Genomic DNA, 26,654 nt, shown 5'->3' with positions numbered 1-26,654 from the left:
GGGTTCATTTTATAATTTTTGTTTTTCTTCAATACCCTCTAAACCCAAACCGACTGCAACAAAAAGGCGCTTTGCTTAAAACCTTAAACCTGCTACGCCGCGTTCTCTTCTTCGTCCTTGATAGGGTTTAGTTCTCTAAAACGTAAGATTTCTTCTAAAGGTACTTCCTTTCCTACTCTTGTGTCGATTTCAAGTTTCATCTTCTTTGGAGTATTTGAGCGTAGAGTCGATTAAAACTAATTTTTCCCATTCTTTTGTTTTTGTGTGTGTCGGAATTGATAGCCGTTTCTATAGAAACCCTAATTTCAGTCTCTGGTTTCATCTATCAACAGGTTCGATGGCTATTGATGGGAGTTTCAACCTGAAACTTGCCTTGGAGACGTTTTCTGAACGTTGTCCCAAAGTCGCAGCTTTTCCATTTTTCAGTTCGATTCTCAGCAAGGTAAAGTCTTGTAATTTTGACCTAGAATTATGGGTTTGAGTTTGTTTTGAACATTTTTTTGTCTTTATGGCTGCTGGGTTTTGTTTAGGGAGGAGAGGTTGTTGAAAACGAAGAGGTGATTCATGCTTTAGGGGATGTGTTTCTTCACCCGGAGTATACTATTCCGTTGGTTCATTGCTTCCTTCCTGTTATAAGAAGTGTTGTAGATAGAGTTGTGGGTCTTCTTCAGCTAGTGGATGATCTTAAGTCAAGTATTGACTACTCAGACGATGTGTCATCAGTTTTGGATAATGCTATGAAGGAAGGTATTAGTGTGATTGATTTTTATGTTCGGCGTGGACAAAAGTTGGAGCTTCATGAGTGTGCTTGCTTGGCCTTCAGTCGTGCGCTTCATTTGAATACGTCTTTGTTAGGGTAAGATGACTATTTACTTTGTTACCGAAGCTAGAAAGAATATGCAAGATGATATCAGTCGTGTTAACCAGCAATAAAGCTAAGAAGTGAATTTGAACCAGCAATAATGCTAGGATGTCTGATAAGAAGTTAATTTGGTTTAATTGAAACAGCTTGACTAGTCTCCTAACAGAAGCTTCCTTAATTTTGTAGGTCTATTCTAAATTACTTTAAGGTGGCTCCACCACCGTACCAGCGAATTCTTGTGAAAGAAATAGTTTCTGAGTCGCTCATGGAGGTATGCTTGTTATCTTTGACGTTTATTTGTGTCAGAGCATTATATGAAGATTATTCTTATACACTTCCTAGTCTTTGGCCAGTGACATTGATTTTTTTTCCCTGAATCAGGCTACAGATGCGTACTTGCTTTGTCTTCGAGTATCATATCGTTTTCTCGTTATTAGACCTGAGGTTTTCTCTAAGTTGTGGGATTGGTCTTGTTACTTGGACTCTATGAAAAGGCTTTCAGAATATTCTAGACAAAAAAGGCATTTCTTGGAAAAGCATCGTGATGCTGTGTGGTGTGGTATTCAAATTCTTTCTGTTGTTTTGAGATGCAGTGACAGGTTAGCAGGATGTTTTGGTTTTGAAGTTGAAGAAGCACTTTCGTGCTTGCTAAGGTAATCCATTTTTAGCTATACTCAAGACTATTAATTGACTTTTCGTCTGAAGTTTTGTTTCTAAGGGTTTAATTTCTTTGATACATACAGATGGGAGGAATTTTGTCAGGATATAGAAATAGAAAAGGCTGGATCATACATTCAATTGCCTACATACACAGCGTTGAAGTCTTTGCAACAATTTAATACCCTTGTGCCTGGAATTAACAAGCGACAATCAGAAGAGTTAGAAACAAATGAGCCACATATGAAGATTCGGAGGCTGGACACATGGTCGGTTCTCTTTGTGTTTCTTTTCAAATAAATTTCACCACTTATGCCACTTTTGCTTAATGAGAATTTGCTCTTATTCGTGTTGAATTCCACATTCCTCTTCAATTCAGGAATGTCAAATCTCTCTCTGAACCATTTGAAATCCACTCTAGGGTGAGGAAATCTTTTGAAATGGTCTCATTGGCTGTCAGTCAAAAGCGACCTGTTCTTCTATATGGTCCCTCGGGCTCTGGAAAATCTGCCCTCATTAGGAAGTTGGCTGATGAAAGTGGTAACCATGGTATGTTATAATTTTAATATCTACGTATATTGGTCTCAAATAATTTTGTAGTTGTCTAGGTTCAAGAGACTTTCTACTTTACTGGAAGGAAAAATAACTATCTTTAGATATTTCTGTGCATACTAAACACATTGAGTATTTCCACTGCTAAAATGAAGGCCTACTAAATTATTTCTAATTATATTTTGTTTTCTCTATGCTTCCCTTTTGATTTGATAGTTGTATTTATCCACATGGATGATCAACTTGATGGGAAAACGTTAGTTGGCACTTATGTGTGTACTGATCAACCTGGCGAATTCAGATGGCAGCCTGGCTCACTTACCCAGGTTTGTGGAATTAAAATTCAGATGGCAGCCTATTTTTTGTATCTATCCGCCCTCCTACTATTGCATCAATATTTTTTGTTTTTTCCGTCTTGGCAGGCGATTATGAATGGTTTCTGGGTGGTTCTTGAGGACATAGACAAAGCTCCATCAGATGTTCCCCTCGTCTTGTCACCTTTGCTGGGAGGGCCTTGCTCATTCGTGACCAGTCAAGGAGAGGTATACACTCTCTTTTTGCTGCTCTGTTACCTATCCTATACTGAAAAACATTGTAGTGCCCACACCTTTTGAATAAATCTGTTTTAGGTACTTGTATTGTTTCCTTTAGAGATTTATTCAAGTTTCTGAGATTCTTAACTTTTACTCTGCTTGCAGGAGATACGGATAGCGGAGACATTCCAGCTGTTTTCAACTATATCGACACCCGAATGCAGTGTGTCACACATCAGGGACGGTATGTCTTGCGGACACTGATTAGGTTGAATGGTATTGTAGTTGTATAAGCTTGAAACCTGCAACTTTAGGGAGTTCATTTCCTGAAGCATAAAACCAAATTCCAGTGGGATTAGAGGCTCAATAAACGACTGTGATAATAGATATTCATGCTGGCTATTGGTCCCAGTTAAAAATGCTGATATAGTGTTTGATTAGCATGGCCATTGTGCAAATAACCACCCTAGCTCAAAGTGCATGATAGATTAAAATCCAATTTTATTGATGTTTGCAACACTAAAGCTCTTATGAGGTCTAATAACTATCTGTATTATTTACGTGGCATTCGAGCTGAGGAAACCCATCTTTTACTTGCTGCAAATTATGTTCAGTTCAATAAAACCTTATTATATTTATGTCTGGTTTTCTTGGATGTAGCTGGAAATTCGTTGAGTCCTCTATGGAGGAGAATTGTTGTATATCCACCAGATCGTGAAAGCTTGCTAAGTATCCTGAGTGCTCGGTATCAAAACCTGGGTCCTGTTGCAGAGAAGCTTATTGGTAAGTCCCTCTTGCACATACACCCCTTTACATGTTATCTGTACTAACAGTGAAACTTTTCCATCTTTGCAGAAACATTTGAAACCATCAACTCTGCTCTTCGTCCCCAATTTTCTGGTTCAACAACTGAAAACTCAGCTACTTTCAGTTCTCCAAGTAGATTTTCACTGAGGTAGGGATATATCTATGAATGAGAGTTCTTGTTATTAATGGATTTGTCATTCTATTCTTTCTGAATGGTCATCATTTCTAGAGATCTGCTCAAGTGGTGTGAACGGGTTCATGGCCTGTCCTCCTATGATGGTCATGCAATTTATCAGGAGGTCTCTTTCTTTAAAAATTGCTTGGATTACTCTCTTATTCTAATATTTCTTTATTTAATTTGGCGTTTTGTGCCATTTCCTCAGGCAGCAGATATATTCTCTGCGTCTAATATGTCAACTAAAAACCGAGTGACAGTAAGTAACATTGTGGCTAGCATTTGGAATGTCGCCGTTCCAGAATCTCAGCATAAGCCCCCAATTCAGGTATCTTAGTATCCTTGACAGTGTTTTAGTTTGGTGCTTTAAGATTTTTTTTTCTAAATATTCATCGAACTGCAGGAATTTTCTGGGATTCTAAAAATTGGTAGAGTTTCTCTTCCACTTGGTGAAACTGCGGTTAGTTTATAAGCACTCCCTTCTTTTTCATACAATTATTCATCCATTAAAGCCTCTTGTTGATCTGCTTCTTTTTTTCAGTCACATGATCGATCTAGGTTTGTTGAAACATGCACATCTACACGATTACTTGAGAAAATAGCTCGCTCTGTCGAGTACAATGAGCCAGTTCTCTTAGTAGGAGAAACAGGGACTGGGAAAACAACACTAGTTCAAAATCTTGCACACTGGATCGGACGGAAACTCACTGTTTTGGTATATGTTTTGACATACATTCGTGTAGTGACGTAGTTATCGTAGTGGTTCTCTATAATTTCTAATATACTTTTGTGCAGAATTTGAGCCAGCAAAGTGATATAGTTGATCTATTGGGAGGTTTTAAGCCTATTGATGCAAAGCTTATGTGCACAATGCTGTACAATGAATTCAATGAATTGGCAAAAAATTGGAAGATGAAGGTAGCTTTACATTTTAAAACTTAGTCACTCATGGATTTACTCCTACACTCATTCCTAACCAGATATGTTATGTAATGAATTTAGCATGTTGCTCGGGTAATGAGTCCTCTTCATTTTTGGTATCCAGGGTGATTCAGAGACTATGAAATGGCTGCAAAGACATTTTAGAGCCAAGAATTGGGATAATATTTTGACTGGGTTAGTGCAAACTACAAAAAGCATTGAAGGTAAAATTATTGAACGCATTGAAGGTAAAATTGGGGAAGCAACGTCTAGATCTGGTAGAAAGAGGAAGAATTCAGAAGAGCTCAAAAACTGGGCGCGTCTGTCGAAGAAAGTGGAGAAGATACAACAACAGATTCGTTCAGGTGGAATGGTTTTTACCTTTGTTGAAGGTGCGTTTGTGACTGCCCTCAGGGAGGGGCATTGGGTTTTACTAGATGAAGTGAACTTAGCCCCACCGGAGATATTGGGCAGGCTGATTGGTGTTCTTGAAGGAGTGAGAGGATCACTTTGTTTAGCTGAGAGAGGGGATGTAATGAGCATTCCCAGACATTTGAATTTCCGTCTGTTTGCTTGTATGAATCCAGCCACAGATGCTGGTAAGCGAGACTTGCCATTCTCCTTCCAAAGCAGATTTACAGAGTATGCTGTTGATGATGACTTATGTGATGATGACCTGGAGATATTCGTGAGGCGATTTTTAGGTGGACGTGGATCTGACAGTAAGTTAGTAGGCAACATTGTTTGCTTTTACAAAGAAGCTAAAAGGTTATCTGAAGAAAGCTTGCAGGATGGTGCTAATCAGAAGCCACAGTATAGCTTAAGGTCTCTTTACCGTGCGCTAGAATATGCGATAAAAGCAGAAGCTATTGGTGGATTTCAGAAAGCATTATACGATGGATTTTCCATGTTTTTCCTCTCCTTATTGGATGCTTCCAGTGCTAAGATCATGGAACCAATAATAAAACGTATCTCCGGGGAAAATATCCGAAACCAACCACTTCAAAGATACTTGGGAGAATTAAAAGGCAGTTCTGATAAATTTGTTGGCAGTTATGTTAAGACGAAGAGTGTAACTGAACATCTTAATCATTTGGCGCATGCCATTTTTATTAAAAGATATCCTGTTCTCTTACAAGGACCAACATCCAGTGGAAAAACAAGCCTTGTCAAATATCTTGCAGCAATAAGTGGAAACAAATTTGTTCGAATCAATAATCATGAGCAGACTGATATCCAAGAATATTTAGGTTCCTATATGACTGATTCTTCAGGGAAGCTTGTATTTCACGAAGGAGCGTTGGTGAAGGCTGTCAGGGGTGGGCACTGGATTGTCTTAGATGAACTTAATTTGGCTCCATCTGATGTCTTAGAGGCACTAAACAGACTGCTTGATGACAATAGGGAGCTTTTTGTGCCTGAGCTGTGTGAAACAATCTCAGCGCATCCTAATTTTATGCTCTTCGCTACACAGAACCCTCCTACTTTATATGGTGGACGCAAAATACTGTCTCGAGCTTTTCGCAATCGGTTTGTGGAGATTCATGTTGATGAAATTCCAGAAGATGAACTGAGTGAAATTCTTACCACGAAGTGTAGTATTGCTAACAGTCATGCTTCAAAAATGGTTGAAGTGATGAAAGACCTGCAACGCAATAGGCAGAGTAGCAAAGCTTTTGCTGGAAAACATGGTTATATAACTCCAAGAGATTTATTCCGGTGGGCATATCGTTTCAGGACTTATGACGGTACATCTAAGGAAGAACTAGCCAGAGAAGGGTATTACATCCTTGCAGAAAGGCTGCGTGATGACACTGAGAAGGTAGTTGTTCAAGAAGTGCTGGAGAGACATTTCCGTGTCAGTCTTGCCAAAGATGATTTGTACAAAATGGTAAGTTATGTTATCTAGTTTGAAACGTTTATTAAAACTATTTTCAGATAATTGATGTAACAGCATGTCATGCATCTAGCTAATGTGTCTTTTCTTCTTGGAACTAGTTCATTTTTAGGTTTCCTGAAATTAGTTTATATTGTAGGTCTTTTAACTTTATATATCCATAGCAAGGAGCTGTGTGTCATACAGTGAAAATTGCTTGTTGTTGATCTGTTGTTTACCACTGTTGGTCGTACTGCATTATTATTAAGTTTTACTATTACTGCATCATTACAAAGTTGCTATTTCTTATACTATTCTGATATAAGTAATGGTTTTATGTTCTTTTTTTGCTTTTGTTTTCTTACCCCAGGAGCTTCCAAGGCTGGATTCCATGTAAATGCCTTTCCCCTTCTAATTCTCTATTATTGAATTATTTTCTTCGAGCTTGTTTGTTTTTATCTTTAACAGTCTTGGCTAAATTTTATGGTGCTATTATTTTCAATTTTTATATAGACAAAACAGAAAATTCACCTGGACTCAAAGTATGAGGAGACTATTTTTTCTCATCGACCGTTCTTATAAACTACGTGAGCCTGTTCTTCTTGTTGGTGACACTGGAGGAGGCAAAACCACAATCTGCCAAATACTAAGCGAAGTTAAGAAGAAAAGATTGCACATCCTTAACTGTCATCAATACACCGAAACATCTGATTTCCTTGGTGTAAGCTTATCTTTTTTTCATCTTATATATTCCAAACTCCAATGCTACACTGTTACTTCTTTCATTTACAATTTCTAATGTCAGCCTCTTTCTTAGGGATTCTTTCCTGTGAGAGACAGATCAAAATTAGTCACGGAATACGAGAATCAAGTCAAACAGTTGGAGCTCTGCCAGGCATTGGCGCCTTTTGGCCAAGATATTGTTAGTATCCCAATACCCACAATATGTTGGTATTCCACCCGTCTTTCTTTCAATGTGGATGCTATATTTTGTTGAACATGTCATGTGCAGGTTATTTGTGCAGATATCAGTAGAGCTGAAGAGTTGATCAAATCAATAGAGGTAGCTCTGGAGAAGTACAAAAATGATTCAGTTATAGGACCGGCCATCACACCACAGGATGTTGATGTTCTTGATAAAATAAGGAACAATATGGTGATGCTGTATCAAAAGTGGCGTGCAATTTTTGTTTGGCAAGATGGGCCCCTTGTGGAAGCGATGAGAGCTGGAAATATCGTTCTTGTGGATGAGATATCTTTGGCTGATGACAGTGTATTAGAAAGAATGAATAGTGTGTTGGAGACAGACAGGAAATTGGTGAGTATTAGTTCACTGCTATTAGGTCTTGATCATGTCATTAAAGCTACCCTGCCTTCATGTTCATCATTTAGCCATTCCTTATCATTTTCATAATTTCTCCATGCTGGTTTTCATTTTCTTTGTTGAGTTTTTATATCTGTTTAATTGCCCTCTTGTATGTTATTGTTTCCACTTTATCTTTGTAGTCCTTAGCTGAGAAAGGTGGCCCCGTCTTGGAGGAAGTTGTAGCTCATGAAGACTTTTTTGTTCTAGCCACCATGAACCCGGGTGGTGATTATGGAAAGAAGGAATTGTCACCTGCGCTTCGTAATCGTTTTACTGAAATATGGGTCCCTCCTATTACAGATACTGAGGAGCTCAGAAGTATTGCCTTTTCTGGGTATGTGGTCTCCCTGAAATGCTCAGAAGGATACTTGTCAATATCTTGTTGCTAATTCCTAATTTTCTTGTTTTGTAGCCTTTCCAGTTCGAAGGAATCTAATATTGTAGATCCCATTATCAACTTCTGGGAGGTAGTTTCCCTTTCCTATTACTCTTAATCTTATTTCCTTCTCAAATTTTGTAACCCTGAAAGTAATACATGCTTTGAGGTTGATAATATAGAAGCTTGAATATGCCCTTAGAATTTTATAGTGTCTCCACAGTGTTGTTTACCAACATGAACACGACCACACATCTCAAGGTTTTGTGCTGTTGGAAAACAATTTGATTGCTTTACTTTTTAGTGTATCGTTTTTAATCTTGTCTCCATACCATCTCTTTCTTTTCCATGCTCTCTCGTCAGGCACAAACTGTTTCTGAGCGTTATAATTAGAATCATGATCATGTCAATGATACATGATACTTTATAATTATACGGTATTATATGTTTTGTGCATCAATAGATTCAATGCAGTATTCTTTGCTGCAGTGGTTCAACAGGTTGCAGACTGGGAGAACGCTTACTGTCAGAGATCTCCTCTCCTGGGTTGCGTTTGTCAACATGATAAATGAGAGTTTAGGACCAGCATATGCTATTCTTCATGGATCATTTCTCGTGTTACTTGACGGTCTAAGTCTTGGTAGGTTTTTCCGAATTCTAAATATTCTGTATAGGTTTGAAGTTTGATTGCTATACTCACTTATTCAATTCTTATTCTTCCCTTCTGTAACCAAGTTTTATCTGCACTGGGGAGCTTTCTATTTATTTGATTGCATTCTTGTATGAACAATCTGGCATTTGAACTTGTCGATGTCCAAAAACATCGTAATAAGATTAGTCATGTATATCTGTGGCTGGGTGTTTCACTGTAGCTTAGGCTATAGTGATTCCCTCACATCCCTATGAAAAAATGCTCTTTGCCTGGTGTCCATTAAAACATATTCGTTAGTTTTTCTAGCTGCTTCTTGGATTGATTGCTTTTTTAGATGCTTTTGTCATCTACAGTTTTACATTTTTTTGACAGGTCTGTCTTTGACTTAATGATATAAGTACACTAGAATATGTCAAACATCTAAAAGATTGAATAGGTCTACCTAGATTGTTTGTGATATAAACTCATGCAAATGATGAGAACACTATGTACGACCTGTGTTATGTCTTGTTTTTGTCATATTAATTGTTGAATTTGGGTATTTGAATATAATGGAATTCCATCTTCACTAGCTGAATCTACAACTTGTGTTATGTAGTTTCTGTCGTTGGATTTACTGAGTTTAGGGTATTCAACTTAATTGGTATCTCATCTTCATTACCCAGCATGTATGATTGATTCACTTTTCTTTTTATGTTTTATAAGGAACTGGTTTCTCTGGGAGGGATGGTCAAGATCTGAGAGAAAAATGCTTCGCTTTCCTATTACAACAACTTAAGGTAATTTGAATCTTGGTACTACAATGATCTCTTTATTTTAGTTTTTTTTTGTCAACACAAACTCGCCAAGTTTTCTCTAGTGGGTTATGTTGAATTCTGTGTTTTGGTTATTCTAGGATTCAACATGTCTAGCCCTGTGTTTAAAGTACTACTCTTTTAAACTCTCAGAGGTTTTGTTTTATTATCTTCCATATGTTTTTTAAATGGTGAGAGCTAGGAATTCTCTTTTTCCACATCAGCGTAAAAAGAAATCTAGTAAATCAGTTTGGTTTTGCTATAGAACAAAAACGTTTCCGTAGCATCTTTAAATTCTTAAACCGTGTGACTTATATCGTGTTTAGTCCTTCAACACATAGTGATGCTCGTTGTTCGACTACAAATGTCTCATCATGTCGCATCCATCTGAGTATCTGACTTTTCTGGTTCAGCTTTTTGCTAGCGATACACTCCCGTTGGAGCTTTCAAGAATGGAGCTATATAGCTGGGGTGATAACAAAACAATTTGTGAAGAAAGTAAGAGTGTTCGACATGAGGGCATATTTGGCATCGATCCTTTTTTTATAAGCAAAGGTGAGCTGCTCATGTTTTTTTCTGCAAAGGATATGTTTATATTGTCAGAGTATAGCAACCATGATTATAGACATTTATGATATTTTGTTTGGAACGTACAACCTGCCTGGTCAGGTGATGAAAATCCTGAGATTGGTGGATTCGAGTTTTTAGCACCAACCACCCACAGGAATGTCTTGAGAGTATTGCGTGCAATGCAGCTTTCAAAACCAAGTATGTCTCATTAATTTTGGTTATCATGGTAGTTTTTGGAGATTGATGTCGGCTTTAATATTGGAGTATTTTACTGTTGCAGTTTTATTAGAAGGTAGCCCTGGTGTTGGAAAAACAAGTCTGATATTGGCGTTGGGAAAATATTCTGGCCACAAGGTCGTGCGCATAAATCTATCGGAGCAGGTTCGATTTCGATACCAGGCCTCAATACTGTGTATGCTACTTCGTCTGATGGGTACTATAACTTTGGTTTTTCTGATGCAGACTGACATGATGGATTTGCTGGGATCAGATTTACCTGTCGAAAGCGATGAGGACATGAAGTTTGCGTGGTCTGATGGAATTCTCTTGCAGGTTAAAGATTGTTTTATGTTAAAGTATGTATCAATTTAAAAATTGCAGACCCTCAGTTATGCAATTTCTACAGGCTCTAAAAGAAGGCTCGTGGGTTTTGTTAGATGAACTGAACCTTGCCCCACAATCTGTTCTAGAGGTGAGCCAACAAGCCACTAATTTAATTTCAGTAAAACTTTTCTTGCGCTAGAACATGTTGAATTCTGTTGCCTTTCCACATATTATTCTGGTGAAGGTGATTAAGAATTTATATCTTTCCAGGGTTTGAATGCAATTTTGGATCATCGTGCTCAAGTCTTCATACCAGAACTGGGCTGTACCTTTGAATGCCCACCAACATTTAGAGTTTTTGCATGTCAGAATCCTTCTGCTCAAGGTGGTGGCAGGAAAGGTCTTCCCAAGTCTTTCCTTAACCGATTCACGAAAGTATGTTCCACTATTCGTTTTCTGGTCATGGATGCTCATGACATGTCAAATTTTCATTATAATTCCAAATGAAATTTCATCTGTTGCCTCAAATGTTTCCAGGTTTATGTGGACGAGTTAGTGGAAGATGATTACCTCTTCATCTGTCGCTCGCTTTACCCATCTGTTCCTAGTTCATTGCTTTCAAAGCTTATTGCTCTCAACAGACAGTTGCATGATGGTACTATGTTATATCGAAAGTTTGGTCAAGATGGCTCACCATGGGAATTCAATTTACGGGATGTGATCAGATCATGCCAGTTTATGCAAGGTAGTAGCTAGAGTCATTTAAATTTTTCGTATTACATTTTTTCCAGGTGACAATTGCCTAGACTAATTTGAGTTCTCGTTCGTTTCAGAGGCAATACATGACTTAGAAGTTGAAAGCTTTTTAAATGTTCTGTACGTTCAAAGAATGCGTACTGCAACTGACCGTAAAGAAGTTCTGAGTATCTATAAGGCTATTTTTGATAAAAACCCGTCTATAAATCCGTATCCTCGGGTTCAGCTAAATCCTGGGTACTTAGTTGTTGGAACTGCTGCCATTAAACGAAATTTGACTCAGTCTCATATTGTGAGTGAGCAGTTGAAGATTTTGCCTGAAATCCGTCAAAATCTGGAAGCTGTTGCACATTGTGTGCAGAATAAATGGTTGTGCATCCTAGTCGGACCATCGTCATCTGGAAAGACTTCGGTGATCAGAATATTGGCTCAGTTAACAGGATATCCTCTTAATGAATTAAATCTTTCGTCTGCAACTGACAGCTCTGATCTACTCGGATGCTTTGAGCAGTACAATGCCTTCCGTAATTTCAGATTGGTGATTACTCGAGTTGAGCACCTTGTCGTTGAGTATAACACTCTGCTATCACAGTCTTCCCAGGAGGCCCTTTTGAGCAATAGGAGTGGCTTAGTTTCCAGTTGGCTTTCCGATTTTAATAAGATTGAATCTTCTCTCTTGGAGAACCCTTTATTCTTCTTGAAAGACTCTGTAACACTCTCTAAATTAGAAAAGGTTGTAAAAATTCTGAAACAGGTCTTGGAAGAAGGTGTTTTACACGTTAGTTGGTCAAAAAAGTATCTGGAACAAATCCTGAAGACTATATTGCAGCTGCAAACTCATGGGAAAAAGCAGTCTACAAAGTTTGAATGGGTGACAGGGATGCTGATAAAGGCAATAGAAGAGGGAGAGTGGGTTGTCCTCAAAAATGCTAATCTCTGTAATCCCACGGTAATGTTATAATCTCCCTTTTTACTTTCCTGTACTGGTTACATTACTTTTGCGTTAAACCATGTGTGTTTTCATGGGTGCATGCAAATTTTTTTACCCATTAGAAACAACTCTGATAATTTCCCTTGTAGCTAATTGCCATCATTAACTGAAATTTCAGGTACTTGATAGAATTAACTCGTTGGTGGAACCTTGTGGATCAATCACTATTAATGAATGCGGGATTGTTAATGGTGAACCTGTCACTGTTGTTCCGCACCCAAACTTTCGTTTGTTCCTGTCTGTAAATCCAAAATTTGGGGAAGTATCAAGGGCAATGAGGAATAGAGGCGTTGAGGTATTTATGATGGGGCCACATTGGCAGCTCAATGAGGAAGGCTCAAACTGTGAAGAGCTTGTGCTGAGAGGTGTGGAAAGGTTTCTTGCTCTGTCAGGTATTCCAGGTTATAAGCTGGTTACTTCCATGGCCAAAGCACATGTTCATGCATGGCTAAATGGTCAAAGCTTTGGTGTACGGATCACGTATCTTGAGCTTGAACAGTGGATTCACCTCTTCCAACTGCTGCTCATGAATGGTAATCAACTTCTGTGGAGCTTACAGCTAAGTTGGGAGCACATCTATCTCTCTTCGCTTGGGGTAAGTGATGGAAAAGAAGTTGTTGATTTTGTGCGTGATACATATTTGTCAGATGTTGAACTTTCTGGGCTTGATTCATTTATGGGTGGGGGTCTGTGCCTGCCTGGAGGATGGCCGAAGCCTTTCAACTTGAGAGACTTGACATGGTACTCAAGAGAAACAACAGTAAGACAGAATTGCATGTATCTGGAGTTCCTAGGAGCTCAGTATGCATCACATCTGTCTAAAATAAGCTACAATGTCAAATTGAGAGATAGGGAGTCTGCTAGGGAACCAAGAATTATTTACACGATTGATTCTTGGATGTTGAAAAAAGTCTTGTTTCCTAAAGCCTTAATTGGGTCAAGCTGTGCACCAAATGCAGCAAATTTTGAGAATGATTTGGCTACAAAAATGCTATTGTTTGCTGCCAACTGGACAATAGAACAGGCAACGGAAGAGGATATTCAACTCTATCTTGCGTGGTTTAGTTGGTTTGGTTCTAGACTGCAACAATACTGTCCGTTTTTGCTGTGTTTTCTCAATATGTTGAAGGATGAGTTTGAGCATCCAATTTGGAATCATATATCTAGATGTCGGAAAAATCTGAAATCCCTCTGCAGATTGGATCCAGATGCTGTTCCAATTCCTATATTGTCCTCCAAATTGATTGATGTAGCTGCATCAAATGACCAGTCAAAACCTTACAGTAAATCCCTCTTTGAGGCTCTCAACTCTATTGGTGTTCTTCGGCTTTCGTATCGGCAGTGGCTTGAAGAGAGCAACGACAACCACACCGATGTATCCTCTTTTACTCGGTTTTTGGATTCGCTTCGCGCATTGGAGAAAAAAATTCTTTGCGAAATTGTTGGAGCACCATCTTTTAGTGTGTTGATTCAGTTGTACACCGGAGTTATTGAAAAACATTCATTGTTTTGGTCTGGTTTGGTCTCTTCCTCAGATGAGTATCTATTGTTTTCCTTTTGGTCACTGATAAAAGCTATCAAAAAGATGCACGGTTTTTTTCCCGGAGAAGTTCAGGTGGTTCTGGTAAGGGTACCTTTCAGTTATGCCGGTTTCTTTTCATAAATTAACATAGTTGCTCAATAACATCATCGCCTTTCTTCTGTAGGAGGAAAGCAAAAATATTAACAATATAGTTTTGCATGGTCATCCTGAAAAGTCTATGCTATGGGCTTATGGAGGCCATCCTTCCTTGCCGGTATCTGCAGAGCTGTTCCATAAGCAGCAGGAGTTTCTACAGCTCTGCAGCACAGTTTGGCCATTGAAATCAGAATCAGATGAACAAGGTTTGATATCTAAAACGTTCAGTACTACACATTTGATTGTTTATTAGAGAAATTAAACTTTCTTCTGATAGCTGTTTTGTGTTGGCAGGAAATGATCATCTTACCAAAGCCATTACATTTTCTGGCCCTGAATTATGTTTGCTTGCCTTGGAAGGTAATTCTCCCTAATGAATATTGTTCATCTTTATTTCATTTTACGTATTTTTTCTAGTACAAGTAGACTGTAGTGTTCTGAATACTATCTATATAATTGATTGTATATGAAACTAAATCATAATTCTGACTGTATAGAATACTGAGAATAGTGATCGTTCGTTATCCTTTTGGGATTTTTGCCCTTTTCCCAAAAACCTCTTCTGTGAACAACTGGCTTAAGAAATTTTTAAAAGAGAAACCTACTGACAATTTCGAAGTTGTTGTATGATTGTAATGTGATTCACATTGTTGTATTTCTCTGCTTGTTCCCTCCAAAATGTGCAGGTCTTTGCATTTCATCATACATTGCTGACGAAGATGATGTAGATTATGTAGCTGCTGTTCAGCTCGATGAGATCTACCAGGTTTGCTTTCTTTATTCTGCTGTGTGTAATGAATGAGTGTCTCTATATGCTACTCACAATTTACCATCATCACCAGACGTTTTTGGAGAGGCTGAAACTAGAGAAGAAGAGACTGGAGGATAAAATGGGTTTCAGTGAGAATGATAATACTGAAAATAAAACTGCTTCCTGCTGCGTTTTCTGTCCAGAGATTGTGACTACAGGGTCTGGATTTAGCAGTTGGGTGAAGATATGTTTTATTGCTAGCAGTGAAAGTTGTTCTCTAGATGTAGAGTTACTTGCTGCCCTTCAGCACCTCTTGGTGGCACGACCTACCGAACATCAGGTTAGTAGATAGTTGGAATCTTTATTCTTTTTTTCTTTTTATAATCTAATGTCTTCTTTTTATTTGAAATTTAATGGATAAGATGTGCGTGTGATAACTACTCTATGTAAAGCCTGGTTAAAGTCATTTTCCTGTTTGCTTATCTAAGACTTACCTTTTTGAGTTGCAGGATCTTGTGGACATTCGAAAACTGCTCAAACCGGCTCTAGAATATTCTTTATCCTCAACAAGGCCTCCACAGACTCTTGTAGCTCATCAAAAACTCCTGTGGGCAATTGATGCACATGCCTCTGAACTAGGAGGTAAACAAAGTTTGTTCAATAATTTTTCTGTGTACTAAGGTGTACTGGCTGATTAACTTTGGCTATGTTGCAGTGGACACCAAAATTGCTGGTTTTGTTCTCGAGATGTGGTACTGGTGGCATTCTGTTTTGTGGAAAAATAGTCAAATTGGTCTCATGGTATTAGATAATAAACTAAATGATTTTTGTTCACATGCTACTTAGATTGCGCATTTAGTAACATCTTTCTTCATCTCATGTTCACAGGGCCTACAGAATATCTCAGACACTGGAAATTGTCAGATTCTGTCACCTTCTATGCTGATTCAGCCTGTGAAAACAGCTACCGTTTCTCAGATTCTGTAAGAGTTGTATCTCCTTAGAACATGTTAAACGCTCCATAGTTTTCCTTTCAGTTTGATATATCCAACATTCATATGCTACATTGATACATGAATACAATGCTCACACTCCAAGATAATCCACTTTTAATGTTTGATGATGAGACACTGTGGTTCTATTAACCATACAATGAAGCTCTTTTCATTAATGTTTTATGCAGGCAAAATGTATTTTCTGTTAAGGATTATCCTGTTCAATCAATGAAACTTCTTTCTGCTTCACGATATCTATGGAAAAGCTCACAACCTTATCAAGAAATGCCTGGTTCTCTAATGTCAATAGCACGTTCCCTTTTCCAACAGGTACTGAAATCGTGATAAATTTGAATAAATTATTTTGTTTCGTTGCCTACGGTTGCAATTGTTTATCTTGATGTTAACCTTTGTAGATGATATATACGCACCAAAAGTCATTTGAGTCAGAAACGTTTGTGGCAATTAAGTCTGCATTTCATGCAATTGAGAAAAAACAGAACAAGGTATGATTCTAAAAGTTATAATTTCTACTTTTCCTTCCTCTTTCTTGTAAAAAATATTGGAATCGTCTTAATACTTTATGTTCTTTGTGAAACATAGCTACATCTCCAAGTTTACGCTTCTCTTATCCTTTATGCAGATGGATGGCATACAGTATCTTATCTCACTAATTGGCTCATCAAACCATCATAAATTGAAATCCGTTACTCACTCATTTGTTGGACCATTAGCAAAACATCTCTATTCTGAGTGCTCATCAAATGGTAGTGTTAAATAGTTTATATATAACCTGTAGTAGTTTGAGTCGTGGCAAGGTAAACCTTCCTCGACGGTTGTAATTATTTTTTACAGCGTTATGCCCAACTTTTGTAGAATTCTACCCCAATCTTGGCTTGGCGTGGCTTTATCTTGGAGGACTACGCTTCCATCTTTTGAATAGCTTAGATGTTATAGATCCAGCCATGAAGACCACTTGCAAGCTGTTAGAGCTAGAAGAGAAAATCTCATCACTTGAGCTAAACATCAAGGTGCTTACTCTTTCGTATTGTGTAGATTCACAATAGCAGTTGCATATTGTCTGTCATTGTTTCATTGATTGGCCTATATTCATGTATTACCAGGTCCGGGGAGAATGTGGGTATCTGTCTGGATTGCTTTACTCTGGAAACAGTGACGAAAGAAGTGAACATACATTAGATAAGCTTAAAACTGAGCATAAAAGATTGCAAAGAAAGGTATGTAGCAGCTACTGTATGTTTCTCCCCTCTTCGCGGTGTGATGATTATTATGTGACCAATCCCAAATCCATGCTCACTTTTTTTTTTACCTTCTGAAACAGGTTATTTTTAGATCTGATCCAAAAAAGTACCAGGATTTACGAAGGGCGCTGGATGAATTTGCTGGATTTCTCACACGTCCCATAAGTCTGGTCAACGATATTGAAGTGCTTGATTGGAATCAGGTTGTTGAGCAGGTTTTCAACTGGCAGGTATGTTTATCTCATGACTTTCATTTGTATTCTTTTTGCTTTAGTCATCAAGCTTCATTTTCAAATATCAATTCCTTGGATTCTGCAGGAGACAGCAATATCTTTTATTGATCGGATGTCAAGTGACTATTCTGAATATGTCGATATAACTCAGCCAATTCAAGTTTCAGTGTACGAGATGAAATTGGGTTTATCACTCTTTGTATCTGGTGCTCTCTTGGGAAAACTTCTCAACAGATTTGACATAGACATGGTTGACTCAGTCATGGTAATTAAGCTTGTCTTTCAGAAATGTTTAAACATGTCATTTCGTGTAGTCAAACTTAATGACTTCATGCGTCTGGCAGGAAACAATTTATGCCTTAATGAGATTTCCAAGGGACTCGTCGATAGCTTCAACTACCTACATCGAATGTTTGCCACCTCTGCACCTTTCTCATGCTGCAGATTCTCGTGCTAAGTCCTTAGGTTTGGATGTTGGCTTGCTGCACAAACTTATCTCTGTTTCAAGTTCAGAAGATTCGAGAAAAGTAATGTTTCATGAATTTCCAATCTTTAGAGATGGTTTCCGTTCACATAATGAAAAAGATTGTCAGAATTTTGAAATCTATTCATGTATTCTTTATGTTTTGCTTATTTTTTGTAGGCCTCTGAGTTGCAGCTCAAAATTGCTCTTTATAAAAATCTGCATGCTCGTGTTTTACAATTTGTCGCAAATACTGGGCTACTGGATGAAGCTTCTTTTGAGGTAAAATATTTGCTTAGTTGTATGCATATGAATATGTTATCTAATGTCGCAAGAGTTCTATCTGCAGTTATTGGACAAAATATATGTTGAATTGGCGAGAATTTGGATGGAGATGAAGTTTCAAGCAAAAACAAAGGCTGACAATCTTCCTGGGCTGTACAAATTTCGTTCCCGGGACTTCAAAATTGAGAGTGTCATGGAAGTAGATATATCTGCCCTTGGCAAGTATTTCCCAAACGAAAGTTTCTCTGAGTGGCAAGAGTATCTGGCTGATGATGATATGAAGGATATGGTAAACCCTTCAGTCTTATGGTCTACTGGAACTTGTAAACTCTCATGTTTATTACTTATGATTTCTGTTTCCTCTCCACAGACACATATTGACCAGGATGAGGAAAATTTGGAGGATGATTGGGACTTGATACAGGAGCATTTGGATAGTATATATAGCACACATAATGAGTTATTTGGTTTCTGTGACCTCTCTGAAAAGGTATTTGAACCAACCACTTCTATATTCAAATCTGCAATTGTTGCATCTCGCAATTCTCTTGTATCTAACAAGACAATATATTCTATTCAGTCTGGAAGATTCTGTATTACTGACTGTAGAAGACTGGATTCGTTTACTGATTCCTATGAACTTGGAGTCAGTATGATCAAAGGTGATCAGACACTATTTCTCTCTATGGTTTAACGTGATTAAATTCATTTTATTAATTCTATTACTGGGTTATCTCATGATTCCAGGGCTAAGGGGTTTATTTACATCGAGCTTGGATGCAAAACTTGTTCCAGAACACCTGCTTCGTCTTTGCTTGGAAAACAAAAAAGCCTTCACCTCAAACAATCAGTCTGCCAGTAAATATAACTTTTACAAGGTCTGCGAATGCTTTTACTTCCTGAAGAAGTTTATCTGCTCTTAGTTTAGGTCTGTCCGCCTTTGTTCTGACAGTTTCTTTTATAGGATTTGGATGGTCCTGAGCTGGGGAAAATGGTCAAGTTTCTCACTGCACTTCAACGAAGAATTAATTCTCTATTGCAAGAACGTGAGGACCATCCTGGTCTTCAGAAACTTTCTAGTGTTCTTCAGATGCTCTTGGATATTCCCTCCAGTACTCCTCTAGCAAAGGTATTTATATACTCAAATCGTTTACAAAAGATAATGTATCAGTCACTAACAAAGCAACTCTTTGGTAACAATGTTATGGAAAGTAGTAATGCAGTGGTAACTTATACCCACAGAATAAATTTCTTTGCATAGCCTCTCGTCATTATTTACTAAACCATTGCTTTCTTGTTTGTCATTTTTTGTGAAGGCTCTTTCAGGATTGCAATTTCTGCTCTGCAAGGTTCACAAGTTACAGGAAGAGGGATGTAAATTGCCCATCTCTGGTATTAATTTTAAATCTCCTTACAATGAGTTGATTATGGACTCTTCTCAGTCATACCATTTGTTTTTTTCCATTATTTATTATATTTTCAGGTGTCACATTGTGTTCTTTTTTTTAACATCGTACAGATCTCTTGGAGCCGATTATTTCCCTAGCAAGCTCTTGGCAGAAGGTGGAATTTGAGCGCTGGCCTACTTTGCTTGATGAGGTTCAGGATCAGTATGAACTAAACGCTAGGAAGGTTGGTAAAGTTAGAAAATTTTATTTTATGAACAAAAATAATGTTAAGGGTAACACTTGTTTTTTCTTGTTGCAGTTGTGGCTTCCTTTGTTTTCAGTTCTGTTTCAGAAGGATGGTGTTGAAATTTCAGAAGATGAAAACGAGTCCATTTCACAAAGGTGTGCACCAAACAAATGATGTGGTGCTTACATTTGCATTCTTGCATGTATTCGGTCATCTAACAGATATTTTTGTTGCAGTTTGGTGGAGTTCATTGAATCGTCAAATGTTGGTGAATTTAGGAGACGTCTTCAGCTTCTCTTTTGTTTCCTTCTTCAATTAATTATGGGTAGCTCGTTGGGGATATATTCAAGGTTAGCTGCGTATGAATTATCGCCTGATTTTTTCTTTTCTTCTTTCCTCATCGGTATTATTCTTGAAGGATTTAAAGGGGCTTCAGCATTATTTACTTGAGTCCTCACAATTGGTTGCTCCTCCGCTGTTTTTACAGTTGACTTCTAACTTGACTGTCTTTGTTTTTTGCCATTAACTCGCGCTTTTACGTTGACAGTGATTCACACAAGAGGAAGGTGGAAATTTGCTACAATATTTTCGGATTCTATATACAATTCCTACCGATGTAAGCTCCTTTCCATTTCTGGCTTGAGGTTATTAGTTCAAGATTATTTTGGCCAGGGTAGTGTTCTCAATTTAAATTTCTCTTACCAGTGTAATGGAGCAGTTAGATTTGAATAGAAAAAATGTTGAAACTGAGTTAAAGGAGGTTCTAAAACTTTGTCGGTGGGAGAGGCCAGATAATTATTTGTACAATGAGACCACTAAAAGAACCAGGCAGAAGGTCAAGAAACTGATACACAAGTTTACGGTAAGTTATTGGTTCTTCATTTTCTGGGGGTTATTATATAAACAGACGACATTCAATTATATATGTTTCCTTATATTAGTTGAAATGATGGGACCTTATTAAAAAGTTTTCTAAATGGTATCTTTTGTTGAGCAGGACATGCTGCGGCTCCCTGTAATGCTTGTTAGGCCAGACCTAACGAAGGAACGAACTCAATTTCTCCCTCTACTAGATCCAGATCTTATGAATGGAGCATCCGACATGAGGATCGAGGGCCTAGTTAGTGCTTTAGATGCAGAGCAATTGAATGACAGGTATACATTTGCATCATGTACCTTTCTGCATGCATTGTTAGAAGTTTATGGAAGCTGAACCCTCCATCATTTATGCTTTAAATTTTTCTTGGTAGGTCTTCATGGTATGCAGTATGGTGGAATAAATTAAAGGAATCGGTAGGACGCTTTCACCAAGAAATGCACTTCAAAACATTGCTGATGGGTGAAGGTTCGTTTGTACACTAGCTCCATTCACTCTTGGTTCTATTTGGTGATTTTCCTTTATTTTTGGGGAATCTGCATATTCTTAAGCTTGCATAATATATTTGCAGAGCATCAGTATTCGTCCCCTGTCTATCAGGGTGATTGGAAAAATTTGTGGAGTACAGTTGCTAGGATTGGTGAAACCATAGCTGGCTGTTCAGATCTATGGAGAAACAGTGATAGAGATGTTGCAAAGAAGAGGGCCCTGTTTGAACTTCTCAAGTTATTAGAAAGTAGTGGTTTGCAGAAACACAAGTTTGAAAATGTAGAGGTAATATACTTTTGCTTGTCGATATTTCTGTGTATGTTTCTTCTAGTCATGCTCTATTTATTGATCATCTATATTCTCTGATGGTCTTCTTTTATAGATGTCAAACCACTTTAAAGGGTTGCTTTATCAGCCAGCATACGATCCAAAGCATCTGTTGCTGCTAACACATACCGAAAGTAGCATGCATCCTTCCAAGGCTGTAGAAGATCAAAACAAGGAAAATTCACTAGTTGAGTGGAGAGTGGCAAATGAGTTTTACTTTAAGAGCTTGGCTTCAGTGCAGCTCATGTTAAATATTGACCGAAAACACTCAGATGTAACAGCTGAGCAGGTAGACTTTGGAGCTTGTAATTTATATCTGGGCTTCATTGAGTCTCAGTTTTAAACCAGTTGTTTCACTAAATATCCTATGTTAACAGGTTAAGCGGGCAATCTCATTTCTCAACCATCTTGTGGAAATACAACGGCAGCAAAGGAAATCTGCTTATGCCTTTACCGAACTTTTAAACCGCTTTCGCCAATGTGTTTTATCTCTAGCGAGATTACTGGGTGACTCAATTGGTGTGGACAAAAAGGATGATTCTGTGTTCAGTTTCCCCCAAAATCAACATGCTATCTTCAATTGCTTGTGGCTACAGAAGGTATTTCAGCTTTCTAACTTGAATGATGTGCCCTGAATGTCTGTTGCAACAACACTGGATTAAGCTTTTACATTTTTTTTGTGATATGGCAGAAACTCTTTGATAACATCACTGCAATGCTTCTTGAGGAGTCGACCTTACTGAGAACAGTTGGAAGTACACACTTGGATTCCTGTCAAGCTGTGAAAACCTCATCACGGAGTTTGCTCAGCTTTATTGAAAAACTAATTCCCATCGCTCAAAATTCCAAGGTGCAGTATCCTTGGGCTTCTTTTAAATCTTTCTGGTCTGTTATTTCTTGCAAGAGTCTGAATGTGTTGTTATCATCAGGCTTCGCTGGATAGGCTTCTACTTGATTGCAACGGTTTTATCATCACACCAAGTAGCTGTCTTAAGCAGTTTGTCACTCAGCATATGGTTCAGATGCTACGCCAGAACTTTGATCAACTTACGGACCTTGAGAATCAAATTTCAAGTTTTTGTGAAGACAATGAGAAAAGCTATGCTAGAGACGTTCTTCTCAGTCAATTTTCCCCTGTGTTTAAAGAGGTATTTATTCAGCCTTAGTGGATTATTTTTACCTTTTTCCAGATGCAAACCTAGCAAATAAATTGTGTTTAGGGTTCTTAGAGTCATATTTATGAAATGTATTTAATGCAGGGGAAATTGCTGGCTGAAAATCTGAACTGTTTACTTAACGTAAGAGACCAGTCAACTGGAATGGAACCCAAGGAACGACTTTTTCTTGAAGAAAATCTTGCAAGTATATTTTCAAATGTTAAGGATGTGATTGGAAAGCTTTGTTCTTATAAAGATGGAAGTGTTTCTCAAGAAGAGGAAATGAATATTACTACATGGGATGGTCTGTTTAAGAAGGCAGAAAATGACTTGAACCTTGATAACCTGTGTAAACTGCTGTCCGAATCATTTGGTTCCATCGTAAGTTGGATTGTCTTTTGAAGTATGCGAATGCTATTTTGCCTTTTATTTTCAAGCTTATGTTGAACTGAGGCTGTTATCTTCACAGGAACAACTGTTGAACTCTTCAGGCGTCCTTTCAGCTGGTGTTGGAGACCAGTTGAAGCAACTTCAAGCATTTTTGGATCTTTTATTGAGCTTTGGAGACTGTTACCTCAAAGAGTTTTTGGCGATAAGCAAAACGGTATGTGTTTATCTTATGTTGTTCTTTCAAAGTCATTCGGGACAATCGTCTCTCTAACCTGATCCTGTTAATTGATATATTTTCTTTCAACTACCTCCTTAATGTCAAGTATGTTAGTTAGTGTGCAGAGATCTCGGCATTTACTCACCTTCTGCTAATTGATTCCAATAAGACAACAACATCAATGCTTTTGGTCTGTAGGTGTCACTGATAACCCATGTCCTTGCAAGTGTTCTTGCCGATCTATTTACAAAAGGATTTGGCATCTCCAAAAATGATGAAGATGATGGCTCTAAAGCTGAAAAATCGGAAACTGCAGAAGGTACTGGTATGGGAGATGGTGTGGGGGCAAAAGATGTAAGTGACCAAATAGAAGATGAAGATCAACTGCATGGCACAGATAAGAAGGTTTATATCGCCTCTTTCCTTATTGCCTGCCACTCATCCTGAATGAATTTTGCATGGGGTTATACCAATTAAGTTCTCTTCTGTTTTCTTTGCAGGAAGAGGAAGAGAAAGAGCAAGATGATGTGCTGGGTAAAAACAAAGGCATTGAGATGAGTGACGAATTTGATGGCAAAGAATACAGCGTTAGTGAGGATGAAGAAGAAGACAAGGAAGATGAAGAAAGTGAGGATGAGCAGTTGGATTCGGCAATAGGAGATGCGGGATCTGATGCCGAAAAAGCTGATGAAAAGCCATGGAACAAGGATGAAGAAGATGGGGAAGAAAATATGAATGAGAAGAATGAATCTGGACCATCTATAGTCGACAAGGACACAAGATCAAGGGAGCTAAGAGCTAAGGATGATGGTGTTGACACTGCCGATGAGCCTGAGGAGTCCAATACTTCTGACAAACCGGAAGAAGGAAACGATGAGAATGTAGATCAGGATGATTTTGGTGATACAGAAAATCTAGAAGAAAAAATCCAGACCAAGGAAGAAGCACTTGCTGGACTAACTCCTGATGTCGATAATGAACAAATTGATGATGACATGGAGATTGACAAAACAGAGGAGGTCGAAAAGGAAGATGCAGATCAGCAGGAAGAACCTTGTCCAGAAGATCAAAAGCATCCTGAAGAAGGTGAAAATGATCAAGATGAAACTCAAGAGCCTGCTGAGGAAAATATGGAGGCTGAGGCTGAAGATAGGTGTGGATCACCCCAAAAAGAAGAACCTGGAAATGATCATGAACAGAAACCAGAAACGGAACCAATAGAAGGAAAAGAAGTTATGTCAGAAGACATGATGAAACCGAACTTCCGTAATGATAATATTTCTGGCGTAGAGTCTGGTTCACAAAATCCCCATGGATCTAATGTGTTGGGTGCAGGAAGTACAGCACCACAAGAAAATTTGTCTGCTACTGATGTTACGGATGTACTCACGGATTCAATGGATCTGCCTTCGAGTAATAATACTGAGATGAACCTCATGATGACCAACCTGGCCAATGGTGAGACATTGACAGACAACATACCAAAGATGGAATTACCACAAAACCAGTCATCTACTGCTCAACAAACCAAGGTGAATCCTTATAGGAACGTTGGTGATGCATTGAAGGAGTGGAAAGAAAGAGTTAGAATCTCCTCAGACCTTGGAGAAAAGCAAGAGGCTGAAAATGAGATGGAAGACCCTGATGCTAGTGAATATGGATATGCTTCTCAGTTTGATGCAGGAACTTCCCAAGCTCTAGGACCTGCGTTGCCTGAGCAAGTGAACACAGATATGAGAGAAGGGCAATCTGAAGAAGAAAAACTCGCAGGTAATCAGGACGATGTCTCTCCAATGGATATTGATGACTTGAACCCCGAAAACAAACCTGCTGTCCAATCCAAACCATCGATCAGTAATAGCATCGCTGAACAGGTCCAAGAACCAGATACAGACAGGACCCACCAAGAGAATTCTCCTATTCATAATTTTGGTGATGGTAACAGCAGGATGGACTCTATGGTCTCTGTCGACAATACTTTCTTGGGGGAAGATGTATGTAATCTGGACCGGATGCAAGTGACTGATAATGACTCGGAAAGCAATCAGGATAATCAGGAAGATCCAGATGCCAAAAGTAATGCTGTTGTTCTTTGGAGGAGATGTGAATTGCTTACTGCAAAACCCTCTCAGGAGCTGGCTGAGCAACTACGGCTTATCTTAGAACCCACGCTTGCTAGCAAGCTCAGTGGTGACTACAGAACAGGTAAAAGGATCAACATGAAGAAGGTTATTCCGTACATAGCAAGTCACTATCGGAAAGATAAAATTTGGTTGAGGAGGACAAAACCAAACAAGCGTGATTATCAAGTAGTTATTGCTGTGGATGATTCCCGTAGCATGTCAGAAAGTGGATGTGGTGATTTTGCAATTAGAGCTTTGGCAACTGTATGTCGAGCTATGTCACAGCTTGAGATGGGAAGTTTGGCTGTAGCAAGTTTCGGGAAGCAAGGGAAAATAAAGATGTTACATGATTTTGGTCAGTCTTTCACCACAGAATCCGGCATTAAGGTTAGTGGCCTCAAATCTTTCATTTTCCATGTGTTGCACTGTGGATTGTCTTCTTATTGCTTACAGAACACCTCTTTTCTCGTTTCCGTGATGCAGATGATCTCAAACTTGACATTTAAACAAGAAAATCTCATTGAAGATCAACCAGTCGTCAATCTACTGAGAAACATGAATGAAATGCTAGAGAATTTGGCCAGCACAAGAAGACAGTCTTACGGGAGCAACCCGCTTCAACAACTTGTACTAATCATCGGCGATGGAAAGTTCCATGAGCGAGAGAAATTGAAACGATCTGTCAGAAGCTTTCTCCAGCAGAAACGTATGGTGGTATATCTTCTTCTCGATGACTCAGAGCAATCTGTTCTGGATTTAGCGGTATGTCCAATTCTATTACTTCCCTACACATTCATAAGATTGAAATTAGTAGTTGTCATGGTGCTAAAAACTGCTTCTTCTTCTTCTTCTTTTTTCCTCTAATCAGGACTATGTATATGATGGTGAAAGAAGACCCTATAAGAAAATGAATTACTTGGATTCCTTCCCCTTCCCATACTACATTGTGCTAAGAGACATCGAAGCCTTACCCAGAACACTTGGTGATGTGTTGAGACAGGTAACTTTTCACTATCCATTCTCTGTTTTCTTTTTTTACCTTGTGAGGAAAAGAAAAAAACATTGTCAAAGACTTAAAAATCATACAACTTTTGTTTTTGTTTTTGCAGTGGTTCGAGCTGATGCAAAACTCGCGGGACTGAACACTTGTTGGAAGAGAAAGGGTCGAGGCCTATTAGACGTATAGCTTAGCTTAGTTTGTGAACTAGACTTGTATACATTATATGCAATAACTTTAGTTAATCACATCAGACCACAAATGCTGTTATTGCTACAACAATATATATATGAAGAAAGACCCTTTTCTCCTCTCTTTCGAATTCTCACCACTGTTATTACTCT

General features: G+C 38.4%; 1 protein-coding gene across 2 annotated transcripts; it reads left to right on the top strand.

Annotated features, from left to right (window-relative positions):
• Positions 1 to 79: 79 nt before the first annotated feature.
• On the top strand, positions 80 to 26,625 carry LOC110231004 (midasin). 2 transcript variants are annotated; one of them, XM_021035558.1, is made up of 76 exons: positions 80 to 163; positions 335 to 442; positions 531 to 856; positions 1,049 to 1,133; positions 1,244 to 1,515; positions 1,606 to 1,788; positions 1,899 to 2,068; positions 2,288 to 2,397; positions 2,494 to 2,613; positions 2,770 to 2,848; positions 3,265 to 3,387; positions 3,460 to 3,559; positions 3,641 to 3,710; positions 3,795 to 3,914; positions 3,990 to 4,046; positions 4,128 to 4,301; positions 4,382 to 4,504; positions 4,632 to 6,398; positions 6,754 to 6,776; positions 6,897 to 7,104; positions 7,201 to 7,305; positions 7,396 to 7,701; positions 7,890 to 8,083; positions 8,162 to 8,216; positions 8,615 to 8,765; positions 9,483 to 9,556; positions 9,985 to 10,126; positions 10,241 to 10,339; positions 10,422 to 10,522; positions 10,604 to 10,693; positions 10,767 to 10,832; positions 10,955 to 11,119; positions 11,222 to 11,429; positions 11,518 to 12,389; positions 12,550 to 14,055; positions 14,138 to 14,315; positions 14,404 to 14,469; positions 14,796 to 14,875; positions 14,952 to 15,200; positions 15,370 to 15,502; positions 15,576 to 15,661; positions 15,749 to 15,843; positions 16,044 to 16,185; positions 16,272 to 16,361; positions 16,499 to 16,622; positions 16,732 to 16,886; positions 16,980 to 17,093; positions 17,198 to 17,347; positions 17,436 to 17,615; positions 17,695 to 17,877; positions 17,994 to 18,095; positions 18,163 to 18,387; positions 18,469 to 18,588; positions 18,679 to 18,760; positions 18,846 to 18,976; positions 19,063 to 19,227; positions 19,415 to 19,490; positions 19,618 to 19,730; positions 19,806 to 19,888; positions 19,970 to 20,083; positions 20,281 to 20,349; positions 20,439 to 20,595; positions 20,731 to 20,888; positions 20,984 to 21,078; positions 21,182 to 21,384; positions 21,482 to 21,715; positions 21,804 to 22,025; positions 22,118 to 22,276; positions 22,356 to 22,574; positions 22,686 to 22,964; positions 23,053 to 23,187; positions 23,389 to 23,595; positions 23,691 to 25,700; positions 25,797 to 26,075; positions 26,182 to 26,313; positions 26,423 to 26,625. In XM_021035558.1, exons 2-76 carry the CDS (start codon positions 338 to 340, stop codon positions 26,453 to 26,455), a joined length of 16,176 nt encoding a protein of 5,391 aa, XP_020891217.1. In that variant the 5' UTR covers positions 80 to 163; positions 335 to 337; the 3' UTR covers positions 26,456 to 26,625. The 2 variants fall into 2 exon arrangements, with proteins under 2 accessions (XP_020891217.1, XP_020891216.1); XM_021035557.1 differs by having other exon boundaries at positions 82 to 160; positions 333 to 442.
• Positions 26,626 to 26,654: the final 29 nt, after the last annotated feature.

This window comes from Arabidopsis lyrata (assembly GCF_000004255.2).
Source record: "Arabidopsis lyrata subsp. lyrata unplaced genomic scaffold ARALYscaffold_2, whole genome shotgun sequence".
Lineage (NCBI taxonomy): Eukaryota > Viridiplantae > Streptophyta > Magnoliopsida > Brassicales > Brassicaceae > Arabidopsis > Arabidopsis lyrata.
This window is presented reverse-complemented; position numbering and strand designations above follow the sequence as displayed.

Excerpts from the sequence above, each read along its gene's own strand:
- LOC110231004 (XM_021035558.1), top strand. The coding sequence starts at position 338 with ATGGCTATTGATGGGAGTTTCAACCTGAAACTTGCCTTGGAGACGTTT. Across the intron at positions 15,844-16,043 it reads GCTACCGTTTCTCAGATTCT|GCAAAATGTATTTTCTGTTA; the intron begins GTAAGAGTTGTA and ends TGTTTTATGCAG. Across the intron at positions 19,491-19,617 it reads ATGTAAATTGCCCATCTCTG|ATCTCTTGGAGCCGATTATT; the intron begins GTATTAATTTTA and ends AACATCGTACAG.